Source organism: Lagopus leucura, unplaced genomic scaffold (genome assembly GCF_019238085.1).
Source record: "Lagopus leucura isolate 7727_CA_CO unplaced genomic scaffold, USGS_WTPT01 Super-Scaffold_100159, whole genome shotgun sequence".
Classification (NCBI taxonomy): Eukaryota; Metazoa; Chordata; class Aves; order Galliformes; family Phasianidae; genus Lagopus; species Lagopus leucura.
In genome coordinates, this window is record NW_024962335.1 from 12,599,135 (window position 1) to 12,615,266 (window position 16,132).

Consider the following 16,132-nt stretch of genomic DNA (forward strand, 5'->3'; position numbering starts at 1 on the left):
TCGATTTTGAATGGCTCACTAAGATGGAAGAGACAGCAGAAAAAAATGCCCTCCAGTGCCAGAAAGCACGCTAGCAACTGAGTGATCTCAGATGACTGCTCTGATACATGCACCAATGAGCAGGCAGATCTTGCTACAAAGCAAAATTCAGAGGATGGATGCAGCAGCTTACAAAGAAGCTCGGTGGGTGATTGGCTGTGGTGGATGAAAAGCAGCATCTCTGTGTTTGGCTGGCTGAAGGAGGGCTCTCACATCCCTGACACCCAAGTGCAAAGAAAAAGGTGATTGTACCACTGTAATTGTTGTAAAATAAACAGAAATGCTGTACCCACCCAATCTTTCCTCTTGAAATGGTAATTATAGATTTCTGCAGAAAGGACTCTGGGTATGTGTGAGCAAGAATCGTGCAAGCAAAAATGATGTATGTAATAAGGAACTTAACCCAGATCTGCCTGTTTTCTAGCTGCCTGCTTCCCTTTTTATTTTGCAAATGTGGAAATTTGTCTGCGATTTGAGCACCAGACAGGTTTTGTTGTGGTTTTTTTTTTTCATCATCCTCAATTCAGGAAGTGAAATCAGGTAACAAAAAGCCAGCCATTTAGTAATAATTAGTGTTATTTCTCCCCTTTTCCTGAAAGAGACTGCAGAATTATCGTTGTTACATAATTTAATGAGACACATCTCTAATTCCATTACGAAACACGTCTCTGCTTTTGCAGATATTACATCAGAGGTTTCTCCTTTGAGGTCTGAGTTTTGTGACTGAGCTAGAAGATAATTCTTCAAGCCTAAATAACAATTCCTTAGGATTTTTTGTGCAAATAAAACAGCAAATGTTTTCTAAGCAGAGAACTACTAGCTAGCCACTAACTCAAACGTTCCTTTTTCAATACCACAGAATATATTTGTGGCTTAGATGTGTGGAGAGAAGCCTGATAGCTCTGAAGAAAATTGAATTTGCAGCACAAAAAGATGGCTTCTGAGTGAAGATTAGTGTGTGTGCACGGTCAATAAACTCCTGATGACATGTTAACAGCTTTAGCTATGCTGATGTTATTTTTCTGCCTTAGGCATGGTATCTCAGCAGAGAGCTCCTGCGATAAGTCGGATCCATTCCTATCCAGAAGCTAGGGGCCAGCTGCAGGCAAGAGGAGATGCTCATGCAGAGCTCACAGCAGGATAGAGGCCAAAATGACCTTGCTGGGGAGTGACGAAATTCTCAGATGTATACAGCACTGCAGAAAGCACCAGGAGGTAAACTGATTCTCCTCCATTCACCCTTCTTCTTCATTAAGATGGAAAGTCAATATATGAACTTGCTTTTTTTTCTGTCTGTCTGTCCTTCTGTCTGTCTGTCTGTCTGTCTTTCATCTTAACGTTGCGAAGGAAAAGAGTTTTTCTTTTATCAATAAATATACGGGAGATAAACATGCTGTATGCTGTGTTATTAAATACACAAAGGGAAGACGTAAATGTTTCCATAGTAACATCTCTTTGCACAGTCTGGCTGGCCTGTATATGATGCTCAGGGACTGTCAAGGGGGGGAGGCACTTGTGGTGTTGCATAGCGGGGAGTGAGGAGGGGGATGTGAGGGATATGCATTACCAGGGCCAGGAAGATAACCACCAACAGTAATGCAGATTGAGATGCTGGCCCCTTCCTGGAATGCTGGGGCAGCCAGGAGGGTTTGCAGGCCCCATGGTGGCTCTGTCGGAGTGCTTTGGGCTCCTGCAGGGTCTCACACCCCAGGGGGGGGTCCTTGTGATAATTTCTGTCCTTTGAAGCTGCCATTCATAGGCAGGGCAACAGGAAACAAACCCCAGGCATTCAGCCTAACTCTGCACTTCAGTGAGCAAAGAATTTCCAGACACCAGGAGGAAATTTTCCGGCAGAGATTGTTGAGGGAAACACGAAGATGGATTGAGGCAAAGTGCTTATAAAGTCTGAGCAATTTTGAGGGAGAATTACCTACAGTCTCTGCAGCTCAGGGTAATTTGCAGTGCTTGGTTGCTTCTCCCCTCATGCGGCACAAACGGATAACCGGAGAATTGGTTCTGCCAGATCCCTGTTGTAAGCTCTTTAAGGATTGCTTTATAGACCTTCCATTTTAAAACCGGGTGGAGAGATGAATATGTGTGATTGAAGATCGAGCTGGGAGGTATTAGTGTCCATTTTTTATTATGTACAAACAAGAAATAAGTTAGCCATATGCTGTGCCTCGTTTGTTTTGGACTGGTGCACCAAATAGAATCTCTAATAAATCATTCATTGCTTACCCACCCCCTCAGTTTCTTATGTTTCCATCCTGATATGTAAATATCACTGACATTTGAAAGGAGACTAATAAAAAAAAAAAAGGATTAAATCTGCAATTTACATTTGCAACTTGCAGTTCAATAATTTCAGACAGATATGGAAACACTCCTGGTTGTCCACCTACATTTTTCTTGCTGAGCAAAAGCAGGCATGCCAAGCACATGCTGATAGCTCACAAAATACATCTCTCCAGAGGCTCAGTTACTCAGAGCTGGACAGGCTGTGGCCAGCTGCCATGAGGAAAAACATTGTGCAAATCCAGTCAGAGGGAGGTGAGATTTAACTTGTAACTTGCCCAAGCATGAATTTCCTGAGCAAAGCTACAATGGGTTGAAAATGATGTTTAGCAAAAAATATGTGTGAAGGGGGAGGGAGCTGACTTTTGTTTGGAGCATCCGGGGATTTGGGGGTTTTCTCATCTTCCAGCCGTATTTTATTATGATGAAAGGACTTGAGGGTCGAGTATAATCCCTTGTGTGTATTAGCACACATGGGAACAGTTTAGCACACAAACGAAAGCCTTCCAGTTATACAAACAATAAAAGAACAGAACTGTATCTCATCGGAAACTGCTGTTATTCACCAGGACTCAATTATGCAGACGCAGTGCAGATGTGTGTGCACTCAGTGCCCACCGAAGTGAAGGTGCATCAGTAGCAACATCAGCTGGAGACACACATGCGCCAGGTGCCTTGTGCCTTCCTGTGAAACAGGATGAGAAGGAGAGTGGCAATGCAAATTCCTTTTTCTGTTTTTTTTTTAACTTTCCAGGAGTTGAGCTCACTGATCCTTGTGAGTCTCTTCCAACTTGGGATGTTCTGTGATTCTACAATTCTTCATGTCACTTCAGAGCGTACTGAAAAGCAAAGAAGAAAAACTGCAAACATGTGTACTCTGTTAATGAAATCAAGCAAGATCCTGAGGATATCTTGTATGCATTGAGATCACTTGGTCTTTGCTGCTGGCAGGCAGATTCAGCAGGAACACAGGCATACCAGGCAGCTCAGGTGGAGCTCTTCAACTCACCTGGGGATAAATCAGAGTTGAGGCTGTAGCTCCCTGGATTCAGAGGGAACACTGCAGCCATTATTTTGTAACCCTTCTCCGCTCTGTAAGCAAAAGCTGTTGGCAGCTGGAATTTACCAGCAGACTTTAATCTGTTTCAATATATGTGTTTGTTTATGGTGGAGGAAGGGGAAATTCTGGCAAATGTTGATGTGTTCAGAATACCAAGTTGATAACCTTTGCCTTTGTGACTCATTTTCCTTCCTAAGGTCTCTGCGCTGGGATATTTGGCAAAGATTCTTCCAGAAGTCTGCCCTGCTCCCTCCATTTCCACCTAAGCTAGTGGCTGGCACGGGCAGCCTTGGCACAGATTCCTCAGGTGTGTTAAGGGGCAATTGACTATGGACAAGCTGGAGAATAGTCCCCCTAAATACTTTGTGGCCAAAGCATTGTCTTGATGTGTTGTGGTTCCTCAGCCTACTGCCCCTCTTACTCATGCCACTGTGGTGCTTGGTGAGGGAGCTTTGCAATGCTGCCAGCAGGAAAATGTTTCTGAGCTTGACTTTTGTGAGAGTTCTGTCTGAGGAATCAGCAGCGGCAACCCACCTCTGCTCTTTCAGCATTCAGAGGGTGAGAACTTTCCTGGGATTGTGACAAAGGTGGACGTCTCCTCTGGGTCTGAGGCAATGTAGGCACTGTTCAGGAAAGTAACATCTGAATGTCTTGGTCGGGAATTCTCAGTGACGCTGATCTGCAAGCTCAATACTCACCAGAAAAGCGAGTCTCCCTGAGGCAGTGCAGACTCCATCTGACCATAAAAGGGCTGAGTTTGTCTGAAGCCACATGGGTTTGGGAGGACATCGTGCCCACAACACCATACATCTTCCTTTGCAGTGCATAGTGATGAAGATGGATCATTCTTCTTACTTTCTCTTTTATGCAAGAAAGCAATTAGTTTTTTGGGTTTTTTTTTTTTCTTTTTTTTAAGAGGGTTCTTAGTACACATCACTAGTTCGTCGTTCAATAAAAGGCACTGTCCTAGGTGCTTCCTGCTGTCCCTTTGTGGTGATTTAGGAATTAAGGGAAGATTTGTGCCTTGGTCACGCGCTTGCCTCAGCAAAACCCAACCTCCACTTGAATGTCAGGAAGCTGGGAGCCCAGCCAACACTCTCTGACAAGCAACGTGGGAGTCCAGTTCTGTGAGATTACTGCATCTTCTCTTATCTTTGCTTCTGCATATCTCAGGCCCTCTGACAGCATATCACCACTGCTATAAACAACCAGGAGCCTGAACATAATTCAGCTGATATTATCTAGGTAGCTGCTGGTAGTTATGTCCAAGGCCATAACTAACCACCACGCTAAATAAATTCAAGAATTTGAAGACAAAAATGTCTCTTTGCCATATTCCTTCCAGGAATGATTGCTTCTTGCCTTTCGAAGGTGGTGAGGAGCCTGCCTACAGTGCATTGTGAATTTTGACAAAATGTCTGGCATGGGACCAGGTAAAGAGCCAATTTGCTCTTTTCCTCAGAGCTCCATCATTTGCCATCTGTGCCCTTGTGTCTGTTGCCTACAACACTCGTGTCCTTCGCACTGCTGAGTAGAATGAGACAAGAAAGCCTTAGAGGACTGGGATCATTGCAGTGGGATGTCTAACAGGATAGTATGTCACTGCTGCCTTTGCATTCTGTGGAATGGCAATGATTCTACCATGAGAGACACGGGTAGGGGTGGGCTTAAAATCTTAAAAAAAAAAAACAAACCAGAAAACTCATGGAAGCAACTTTTGCTCGTTATTTAGATGAAGAAGCCTTTTCATGAGGAATGTGGATAGAATTTATATACATACATATATATATATATATATAATTTCCCCTGAGAAGTTTAGCACTGAGTTTGAAAAGACAGATCAAATTTCTACTTAGCTACTGGAGCCAGGGAAACTGAACCAGCAAAATAAAAAGTCATTTGCCTTTTAGTGTGCTTAAAGTGATTGTGTTCACAACTCATTACTGAATGAGTACATTGGAAAGCTTAAGATGGAGAAAAGTTTGAGTTCCATATGCCAGACTCCTCTCTCCTGCTATCCATAAAATGACAAGAATACTTTCTATAAATGGCATGACTTCAAGATCTCTGCTTTACCCTTTGGTCTGACCAGTCTCTTCAGTCTCACCATTTGCAAGGTTATTGCACAGGATCATATCCTATAAAGATATTGTTAGCCTGCTCACCACCCCATTTCTGGATCAGTGACTTGTGACTAACACTGTCCTTCTCAGAGTATGCTAATAAAACTGCTACACCATGCTATCAATTGTGTAGAGAACATATTTGTTGCACAACAACTATTTTAAGGTTTTGTATCTTTTGAATTTTTAAATGTAAGCTTGGCTACATTCATTTCCAGGCCAGGACTGTGCTTATTTAACAAGGTATGCTCTCATAAGCTGCTTGTTCATTAGGCTAAGAACAAAAGAGAACCAGAGCATTTGCAGAAAGCCATTTGTGCTGTTCTTTGCAGCAACCTTTTGCATACATGAAATAATTACCATGACTCCACTCAATTATTTCTGCTCTCCATTAAACAAACCCTATCTTTTGATCTCACTGTGCATGCTGGGACAACTTTTATGCAAAAGTGCAAACTACTACATACATTAAATATGGATTGCAAGCCCTAAGCTTTCCAAGGGCATTAATGCGAGGGGTGTCATAGCTGGCACAGCTTCCACAGAGCAGCTTCTATTAGCTGTTCCCATAAGAGACCATATGATGTGAAATATGCTTGATCTCACCTGATCTGTTTCTATCATGGAACAGATTAAAGGAAAAAAAAAAAAAAGAATAGACAAGGGGTATCAGGAAGAATAATGCTAGAGATGGAGACTCCCTTTCTAATACAACATATCCTCCATGCTAGTTAAATGGTAATTGCTTAGCCCTCATTAAAACAATTCTCACAGGATGTCTTTACCCTAGCGTGTCTTTCGAGAATTAAGGAGCAGGGATTCATCAGAAGTGGCATCACTTCATGTTTCTCTTTATGTCAAACACTTCCCCCACCTCCCAGAGCAGACACATAAAACTGGGGCTCGCTGCGTACCAGAGCTATAGCAGATTCCTCACTGCCCCAAGGCTGATGCTTGGATAAGAGAGGAGCACACTTGGGCATGTAGAAACAAAGGTGTCACTGAGCCAAGGGCAGGGAAAGGCTGTGCAGGAAAGTCAATATTAAAAGATGCACAGAAGCCTGTGAAGTCTGGAGAATCACATGAAGCGTGGGTGCCTGCCCAGGCGTGTGAGCTGTCAGAGAAAGGAGGAAAGGCAGAGAGCCATCATTATCTTGTGACTGGTGCAAGCACTGACAGGAGCAAACACGCTGCAGCGCCAACCCACTTGTTTTGAAGGCAGTCACAGAGCGCCCCAAGCTGTAAAGGGAAAGCAGTGAATCAGCAAGGGCCACGACAGTCCACTGAGAACGGCGTGGTGCAGAAAGCTGACAGCAGAAAGGTGACGCCCCTCCCTGGCACAGAGGCAGAGAGACACTCCTTTGTTTATAAACACATCGGAGACAATCAGGTTACTGTGGAAAGTCATTTTATTTCAGAATTTCACACACTCTGCCACATGCACTTGAGACTTTCTCCCTTACAAGTCCACAGCCTCCAGACCTAGGAGCAACGGGGCATCATCTCTTTACTGCACACTGCAAGTACCCACACACAGAGTGCAGGTTGAGAGGCAGCAAGCAGCCTCTTGGTTCAGTAATTGCTTCTGAACACTTTAAAATAAATTCATCCAAGCCGAAAGGTTAGTGGTAAAGCTCAGCAGCAGTGAAAAGCCACTGCTGAGCGAGTTGGTCCTTGCCCCGCACGTACAGGGAACCAGATGACAATCTCGTGAGAAGCTTGTGGAAGCTAAGCTACAGCTGAACACACCAAGGCATTCCAGCAGCCCAGACAGCAAGCAGGCAATGCATGCTCTGAGCCCTTTACAATCAATTTGTTTCTGAGCTGCTCTGCCAGGAAGGTGGCCAAGAGCTGCCCTTTTCACATTCGTCTTTCCTGCTCTGTGCTACAGCTCCGATGAGAAAGGAGCCAACCTGTGATTCAGCCCTCCTGGCTGTATATAAACATATGCACCCAATGTAACACTGAAAGGTGCTGATTCAAAAGACTTTGCAACAACCCATTTGTCCACAAGCTTCATACAACTTTACTGTAAATTTCCTGCATAGTTGCTCTGCTCCTTCTTCCCTGCCTTTATCACCCCTTCCACTCGACCCTGCTCCTGAAACACTCCTCATTGCAAGTGTCCCTCTGACCCATTACATCTTTGGCCTTTGCTGAGACTGCCACTGCCAGGGCAGCTGCTGCCCATGGTGGTAGTTGTCCGTAGGAGGGGAGCTTCTGCCTCCCAGGAACAGGCTTGTGGCTAGCTCAGAACAGGGTAAAACTGAAGGGAAGAAACGACAGACGTGATTCAAGTGAAGTGGAGAAAAGTCTACAGAAAAAGCAAAAAGGCAGCTTCAGTCTCCATTTGATACACAAATTGAGCTCAATAGCAGCAAGAAATGGCCATAAAATATTAATTCATTAGGTTGCCAGGAAGAAGTAAAAGCACTCATGTGAAAAATTCCATATACAGATATGTAAGTGGCAACTGTTCTTAAGCAGCTCAGACAGTGGCTTCCTCCTGCTTACGTCTCACCTTCGCAATTATAGTCTCTATCATTCCAAACCATGCTGCTGCTCAGTTCCACATGAAGACCATGGCATTGGATTCAGCACCAAGTGATGGTGAGATCACACTGAATAAATGAACAGAAGGGGAACGCCTGACAACCCCGATACGTTAATATTTTTCTTGACCTTCAAGTAATGAGAAGAAAGGGGAATTTCCCCAGACAGCCTGTGGGCTCCAAGTCTTATCCATCTGCTTTTAGGGAAGGAAGGCTGACAGAAAAGCAGTGGAGGGCAGGGAAAAGTGGGTGTAATCTGGGAACCAGAGTGAAGAGCAATCAACACCTGAGCAACAGTGACTGCTGCACAACATACGAAACACAAAATCATACAAACGGAATTTGTTTACCTTTTAGAGACTACAGACTTTATATATACACACACACACACACTTTAAAAAGTATGCATCTGGCAGTCTAGAAAATACCTGTAACCTAAGGATTAAATAATTTAAAATGCATCATCATGTTATCACTGTATACAGAATACTATCTGACACACTGTCTAAAATGGACGGATCGTCCGTGAAAGATGCTCCTACCCTCACCTCACCAGCACTGCCTCTAAAAAGAAAACAAGGGGTAAAGACTCTCCTCCTCGGTTCCACTCCTGAAACTCACCTTGAAACTTCCCTGTCAAAGGGAAGTCCTGTGAGGAAGGGAGGAGAAAAGGATACCTGCTCCCTCTGAACTCTGCCTCCTTGGCTAGGGAGGCTGGACAGCAACAGGAAAAAAAGGTACTAAAGATGGATTATGTTTCTATAACACTGGCTGTGCTTATCATTTGATATGCGTAACCCCAGACTCAGGAGGGCTTCCACTCTTTAAAGACAGGAGGCCAAAAGACTGACAGCAGCACAGAGTACATGCAGCAAGTGTAAGAGATACCCACAGTGCATCAGCTGCCCCTGAAAGCCACACCACAGTCCAGCAGTGGATGAGAGGACAGCCAAGGGAGAATGGCCTGATAGCAGAGGTGAACAGGAGTGCGCAGAAGCGCATGATCAATAGGTCCAACCACACAGAGTGGGAAGGTGTGCCCTCACCAGCTTTCTAATGGTAACTGTAAACTGCGAACACTGGAAAGTCAACACATGGGAATGAGGAAGGAGAAACTGCCTCACCTCTGAGGTGCCAGGGGAGAGAACTAAAGCACACAGTGAGAGCAAATGGCAATGACAGTTCCTTTCTAAATGCCAACTCGGCATATGAATAAGAACATCAGCATATGGAACAGACCCTCTCTGATGACATCAGTTCAGCCCTGTCACCCTCGCCAACTTACAGCTGGTGAGAATCTGGCTTACATGTGCTTACTACAAAACCGTCTGAGGCATAAAGTCCTGCTTCCACCTTCTGTAAACCAGAACAGCAAAAAATCCAGAAAAGATGAAAAAATAATCTCTGTTCCCATGTGCACTTCCCACCCATCTTCCATAACCAGCCTCTCCTCCTCTAGGCCAGAGAGACATCTGAGGAGCTGCCTACCTCCCAATTCCCATGGCCATTCCCACCAGCAACACGCAGCAGATCTGGCTAGGCCGGAACAGCAAGCCCTACTCCTTTGGCCTCATCACACAGACACCACAAAAGCATCTTCCTCCCTGCAGTAACACCTGTGAGAAGTGCCTACACTGGAAGCTGTTACGACAGACTGGACAAGCCATACTCCTGAATCCAGATGACAAAGGATAAGAAGGCTCGGCTCTGTAGGAGCCAGAACCATATGCATTTTCCTCTTTAAAGAACTATTGCAGTAAATACTGTTAATCATGATGTACTCAGACGTACAACATACAGCCTTAACAAGAACATCTCATTCAGTCTGCTCTGCATGACTTGGTTAAAAAAAAAAAAAAAAAAAGGGAAAGTGAGAGTGTGGTACAGCAGAGAAAAAGAAATACGAGGACAAAATCTGACCCAAGGAAAAGAAAGGACTTCAATGCAAGTCTGCTGAATTTGTCACTGGATTCACCAGCCCACTTCCACCTTCTTCAGAACAAAATGGATTCAGTGCAGCAAGAAAGACTCACTACAGGGGAAAGAAGTGCATAGTTGTGTTGTTGGTTGGGTTTGTTGTTGTTTTGTTTTTGTAGACACTTAAGCATCAGCAAGACTTATTCAGTGATCTTACAGCTGCAATTCAAGCCTCTTTTCCACAGCCAATGGGTACCTGCTGGGGTACAGATGGTGGAAATGGACCAGTAGCACCAAGAAATCCAGCGGGAGCAACAACTCCACAGCAGGAAATAAAAATGAACCAAAAGTAGATAGTGTGGGGGGGGAGGGGATGGTGCAGGAGGAGACACATTTCAAAGTCCACCTTGGCTAAATCCTATCAATGTTTCCCCAGTTAAGGCCCCATTACGTCTGGAGTAAAACCTCTGGCTCTGACAGAGAGCTGTAGAGGGTGTAGCCCAATTCATCCACTTCTTCTGGGGTGAGCTCTGAAAACAAGTTCACCTTGGGGTTCAGAGCACTCGGGAGGACACCTGCCTCCAAGTAGCGGATCAAGCCCTTCAGCGCTTGCAGGAAGCGATCAGCCAGCATGTCCTGGGACCAGTTGGACTCCTCTTGGGACAGGTGCAGGATGACATTGGTGAGCTGGCTGGCAGTGAGGTGACCCAGGGCTGGGTTCAACTTGCATACCGCTTTGAAGATCTTCAGGCACAAGCAACGGCAGCCAGAATCGCACTGGTCCAGGGCCCTGAGGCGAGCTGTTTCTGCTGGCCGCAGACTCAGTCGCCATAAGTTGTCATTCCGGGCCAGTCGATGGGGTTTGGCCACAAGGACGATGTCACCCAGAGTGAGGGATGGTAGGAAGTCAATAAAAAGACGCCGTTCTGGATCATACTGGACTTCCAGTGTCAAATCTGCTGGGGGAGCTGCTGGACGGATCACGTAATCCAAGAGAGACCCAATTGCTGGCCAGTTGATGGATCCAGCTACAACTTTCTCAAAGGTCTCTGCTACAGCTTTGGGGGAAAGGTAACCTCCTACGACACAGCGGTCCCAGTAGCTGCTCCCACGGGGAAAGTACTCTGGGTTTTCTCGACGCACCAAGTAGAAGCCAGGAATGTTCATGATAGTTTCCTCTCCAGGGATGCACGACCACAAGTTCTGCTCCAGCATCAGAGGCACAATAAGCTGGATATGGTCAGCTGTCACTACCTTTCACAAGAGAGAAAAGTCAGTAAGAACAAGCTTTCTTTTCACACCATTTTATTCACCGCCTTTTGGAATGCCCCTTGTTCAAAGAAACTTGGAATAACGGTTCAGCTGTCTCAGTTTCCTCTCTGTGTGGGATTCACAGCCTCTTGTTGTCAAAAGACACTTCGATAGCTATTTCCCATCATCAATAAGCAACTCCAAGGCATAATACAAGATAAAACTTATGTGGTACTCACTATTTAGATATCTTCAAATACTTCAGGACCTGATGTGGATCACATACAGAAAAAGAATCATTTTATCTCCTATGGCTCTAAGGTGTGAGATGCAGCTGGCGCAAGGCACAGCAATGCCACACAATAATTTGAAACTGGAGGCATTTCTAGACAAGTTTAAGTTGCCATGTTTTAATTATTCCATGCAAGAGCTAGGTGCTACCCTCACCTTTTCTGCCACATTGATGAGAAAAAGGTCACTAAAGATCTCTTTTCACCGATGTGATTAAGAGCCCAGATCTAAGTTTCACTTGACACTCAGCACTCCATTTCAGAGCTCTGACTCAAACAAAAAAAAGCGTGCCTCTGAATCACTCACTTTAGCCATGGGCATTTTTCCACCGGGCAGATATGCAGCAGGAACTGCTGTTCAGTCAAGGTCTGTCATGCATTTAATTTAAAAAAAAAAAAGGAAAAAAAAAAGAGTAAGGAAGACCTACACGAATGCAAAGGAGTTCTAAGAGAACTATCTTCTATCTGAAAGAAGACAAAGAAGACAGAAGGAATGGAGAGAAAATAGAGCTGTACTGAAAAAGCAAGAAGAAAAACACAGCTAAAAGGAAAAGGAAAGAACAGCCAGGACAGTCCAGAGAAATGAAAGAGCAAAAATCAAATGCTTTGCAGACAAATTCAGAGCAGCTTGCTCAAGCTTGTCCAAACAGTACTGCAGTAATCAATGCCTGGCTTCACGGTAGGAAACGTGACACCAAGAGCCTTATTACAGAAGAATGTTGTGCTGAGACAGCACTGCCAAGAGGGACGCCTGAAACGCTCCTGTCTCGTCAGCCTGCTGAATAATGACCCATCACGTGGCCCCAGGAATTACCTGCAGATCATCATACAGGCTGCCACTGAGATACATGTCACGCAGGGGCATGTCCGGCAGCTTGGCACGGAGGAAGCTGCGCAGCTCAGCACAGATGTCCACGGCTGCTTGCTTGGCCAGGGCCTGCTCCTCTGTGGGGATAGCTACCTTCCTCCTGTAATAAGCAAACAGCTTTTCTTGCAGAGACAGACGAAGGCGGGATTTTTTCAGCTCCACTTGGCTCCTCTTGGCAGATTGCTTGGGTTTTGTGGGTCGGAAGAAGTCTGCGAGACAGAAGGAAAACTGTTGATTGTCTGTAGCGCTTCACTGTGTAGCGATCTGCAGAAGCACCTCACCTAGATCTCAAAAAAGCTTACAGCAGACATTTTGCAAGCTTTACACTGGTATCAGTCAAAAGAAGAGTACTGAGAATCTTCAAGAACATTAATGGCTATGTGGACAGTTTCTTAGCTACGTTTCATCAAAAATTCAGCACTGTTAGCTGTTCAGCTGCTTTGAACATGATGCCAGACCAATAGATCACCAAAACACCCCTGAACAACCATCACTACATTTTTAACATTATAATGGATTTTTACAACACATTTGCTAAAGCCAGTTGTAACCGGGGTAAGAGATCTGAGATCACACCATTAGGAAAAAAGCAGTCATCAGGTTTCTGATCATCATATGTGAGAACTGTAAGGTAAACGGTAAAATGATGGATTTTGGAGCCAGCAGAGCTCAGGCAATCATGGCCTTAATTGGAAACCTCAAATTTTAACTGCATGAAGAGCTCAGAGCATGCTCTTATGTGTATAACAGCATCATAACACTTTACATCGCTGCTTAAATTATAAAGCAATGTCTGATCTGCACTTTTTCTCTAATGCCCTCTTTTTCAGGCTGGTTTCCTAAAGGAATGAGCTGGGCATCCCTCTATCTCTCTCAGAGTACTCTTAGCACAGACCTGGACTTTCAGAAGTCATTAATAAGAATTAAGGAAGAATTACAGATCTGGGGGATCCTAAGCCTTTGGAAGGGCTGTAGAATTTAGAGTGCAGGAGAATCTCCCAAATCAGTGGTACTGTTAAAGGCAAGCAGCTGTCACACACTTGTTTGGAAACAGGCACACGGCCACCTCACATCCCATACAGAATGGCTGACCAAACAACACACAGATCCAGCTTGCTCAGCCTCAGCTGCTGCTGCTTTTTGTCTCACTGGAGTCTTTTGGACAGATCTCGGGATCTGTGTGACCAGGAAGTAACCCACAAAACCACAAAGTCATCTTATTGACTATTCATGAAACAACTTATTTTTTTCACCTTGCATTTTAATTTATTTTTAAGCCAAATACGTGAGATAGTCTTAATAAGTATTTTGGGCCCCAATCTTCATCTTTGGTGGGTCTGATCAAATGGTCTTCGTTCCCCTTTAACAAAGCTGTCTAGTTATTTAATACTTCCTCAGCAGAAAATCTATTGCCATCCCAAAGCTGAATTTCTTGTAGAACCTGGGAAGTTAAAGCTTGATTGTTATTTTACAGTTTCAAAGTCAGCCTAATAACATCCCCCACTTTTTTTTTTTGTTTCAAATCTAAGTGTAAAACTCCCAAAATCTCCTAAAATCAAACCAGTGAGAAACAACAAACTAACACAAAAATTCACATTAAAAAACACTTAAGGATTGAATTGCTTATCACTGCACTTGGAAAGACAACTGCCAAGTGCCTTTTTACAGCTCGATGAAGACTAGCTTAATGATAAGCAGCACTAAAAAGGCCAAAAGTGTTACAGAAATTATTAGAAAGATCATAGAAATAACATGGAAAATAACATAATAAATGACTAGCACAGCCAAGCTCAAAGAGGGGAGATTTAGGTTAGATATAAGGAAAAAGTCTGGTGAGGCACTGGAACAGGTTACCTAGTGACAACGTTGATGCCCCATCCCTGGAGGCTTTCAAGGCCAGGCTGGATCAGTCCCTGGGCAACCTGAACTAGCTGTGGATGTCCCTGTTAATTGCAGGAGAGTTGGACTAGATGGTGTTCAGAAGTCCCATCCAACTCTAAGGATTCTGTGATTCTACAATTCGCCACTAAGTATTCTCTTAAGAAGAGGCAAATGAATTGGAAAGGACCAAAGAAAAGCAACAAAGAGTTTCAAAGAAAAGTCTGAAGGAGAATAAAATTCAAGTCCATGAAATGAAAGAAATAAGAAATGCCAATAAGAGATGACTATTACTCACTAATTCCCAATCTGACTTCTAATCCTGGAAGCTAACAATAGATCAACTTAAACAAAAGCATCAAAATACTAGGATAGAGAGAGCATTCTCTTCTTCCATATTCCTTTAAAGGATTAACAGGGTAGACAGGCCAAGATGATTCAGCAACACAGAAATGCCACACTGCTCTGTACCTGTGGCCGTGGCCGAAGTGTCAGTGGGAAGGGTCTGCAGGGAGCGGCTGAGATTAGTCTTCATGTCCTGGCTCAGTAAACGTGAGGAGGATCCCAACCAGTTTGGCTCTTCCCAGCTTCTCTTTCCTGACTGGTTCAAGCGAGTGGGGCTGCTGGGAGCACTGATTGCACGGTCATACATCTAAAGGAACATCACCAGGCACAGTTTCAGTCGATAAGGGCCCAGTGTTTTTGCGTTCTTCCCCATCTAATGCCAACATCCCGTGTCCTTTCACTTCTCTCCCCACATCACCAGCTCACCCGTTTGACAGCCAGCGTGGCAATGCCCAGCATCGCAGCTCCACCCACGCCCAGCACCAGCCGGGCGTTGGACAGCACAAAGTCGATGGCTGTGCCAATGCCATTGTCGTCTTTTTTGCCTTTGCGCGGCCCAGCGCCTGCCATCTCACCTGGAAGGGAGCATCAAACAAATGGGTCACAACAAGGTAACTCTAGCTGGTGCTTTTCAGCCGGAGCACAGCCATTTTACACCAATTTATCTTCTCGTCCTCCGTCTAAGGCCTGCAACTTTGCTCACAGATACGGCTACACAGACTGCCAACCTCCTGTCATTGATAAAAATCTCAAGAACCTCAGAGTATCCACTCTCAGACTTATTTCTGACAACAATTGGTACCAGGTATTTCAAAGACATCCGGGAGTCGGCACTGCAAATCACAGTGCACCACCAAGGGAACAACTCCTCGCTTCCACCTGATATTTACTTCTGCCCTCAAGGCTGCTGGGTTTGGTTGTCATACAAGCCCTGTATAACACAAATGTTGATGTTCTCTTATATATGCACTTTGTTTTTGTTTTTGTTTTTTTTCCAAATCCCATTTAACCTCTGACCTTTATGTTTAAATTCAGAGAGATTCCCTGGTCAACCACACATACAAAATGCATTTTGCCACTGCTCTGCACATGGGTGGATTGAAACTGAAAGAAAACACCAGAGAACTCTCCCAGTTTGATTTAAGATTACATTTCTAAGGTAAAGGCACCTGACGGGTCAGAGCCTGAGTGAACTTATGTATTTTCTAAAGTGAAGTTACTGCTTAAAAATGAACGTGCCTACCTCATCTGATCAGGAATCCAGGCAATCTTCATCACAAGGCAAAATATAATGTGCTTGCACAAAGCTAACTGCCATGTAACCATGAAGAACAGGGCTATATCAGCATAAGGAACCTACCTGTGACCTAAAGCATTTGTTCAGAGAACAGGAGAGCCCTCCTGGTGTGGCTGTGGAGGCACCTTCTGGCCAATTTCAATGTAGCAGTGGGCAGGAAGCAGTCATCATCCCGCGGTAGGTGAGAGGATTTTAGAAAAAAAAGGGCAATGGGAGA

The 16,132-nt window shown here is 44.5% G+C and overlaps 1 protein-coding gene and 1 long non-coding RNA gene across 3 annotated transcripts; one reads left to right on the forward strand and one right to left on the reverse strand.

Annotated features, from left to right (window-relative positions):
- LOC122190006 lies at positions 1–3,313 on the forward strand. 2 transcript variants are annotated; one of them, XR_006182060.1, is made up of 3 exons: positions 1–281; positions 1,071–1,254; positions 3,089–3,313. It is a non-coding gene; the product is annotated as an uncharacterized LOC122190006 (long non-coding RNA). The 2 variants fall into 2 exon arrangements; XR_006182061.1 differs by lacking the exon at positions 3,089–3,313 and adding an exon at positions 1,387–1,423.
- A 3,595-nt stretch (positions 3,314–6,908) lies between these two features.
- Positions 6,909–16,132, reverse strand: MIEF1 (mitochondrial elongation factor 1). The gene is made up of 5 exons (XM_042889621.1): positions 15,979–16,132; positions 15,045–15,193; positions 14,745–14,925; positions 12,342–12,604; positions 6,909–11,240 (listed from the first exon to the last, which is right to left on the reverse strand). Exons 2-5 carry the CDS (start codon positions 15,186–15,188, stop codon positions 10,434–10,436), a joined length of 1,395 nt encoding a protein of 464 aa, XP_042745555.1. The 5' UTR covers positions 15,189–15,193; positions 15,979–16,132; the 3' UTR covers positions 6,909–10,433.

Excerpts from the sequence above, each read along its gene's own strand:
- MIEF1 (XM_042889621.1), bottom strand. The coding sequence starts at position 15,188 with ATGGCAGGCGCTGGGCCGCGCAAAGGCAAAAAAGACGACAATGGCATT. Across the intron at positions 12,605-14,744 it reads CACTTCGGCCACGGCCACAG|ACTTCTTCCGACCCACAAAA; the intron begins GTACAGAGCAGT and ends TCTGTCTCGCAG. Across the intron at positions 11,241-12,341 it reads GCCTGTATGATGATCTGCAG|GTAGTGACAGCTGACCATAT; the intron begins GTAATTCCTGGG and ends CTCTTGTGAAAG.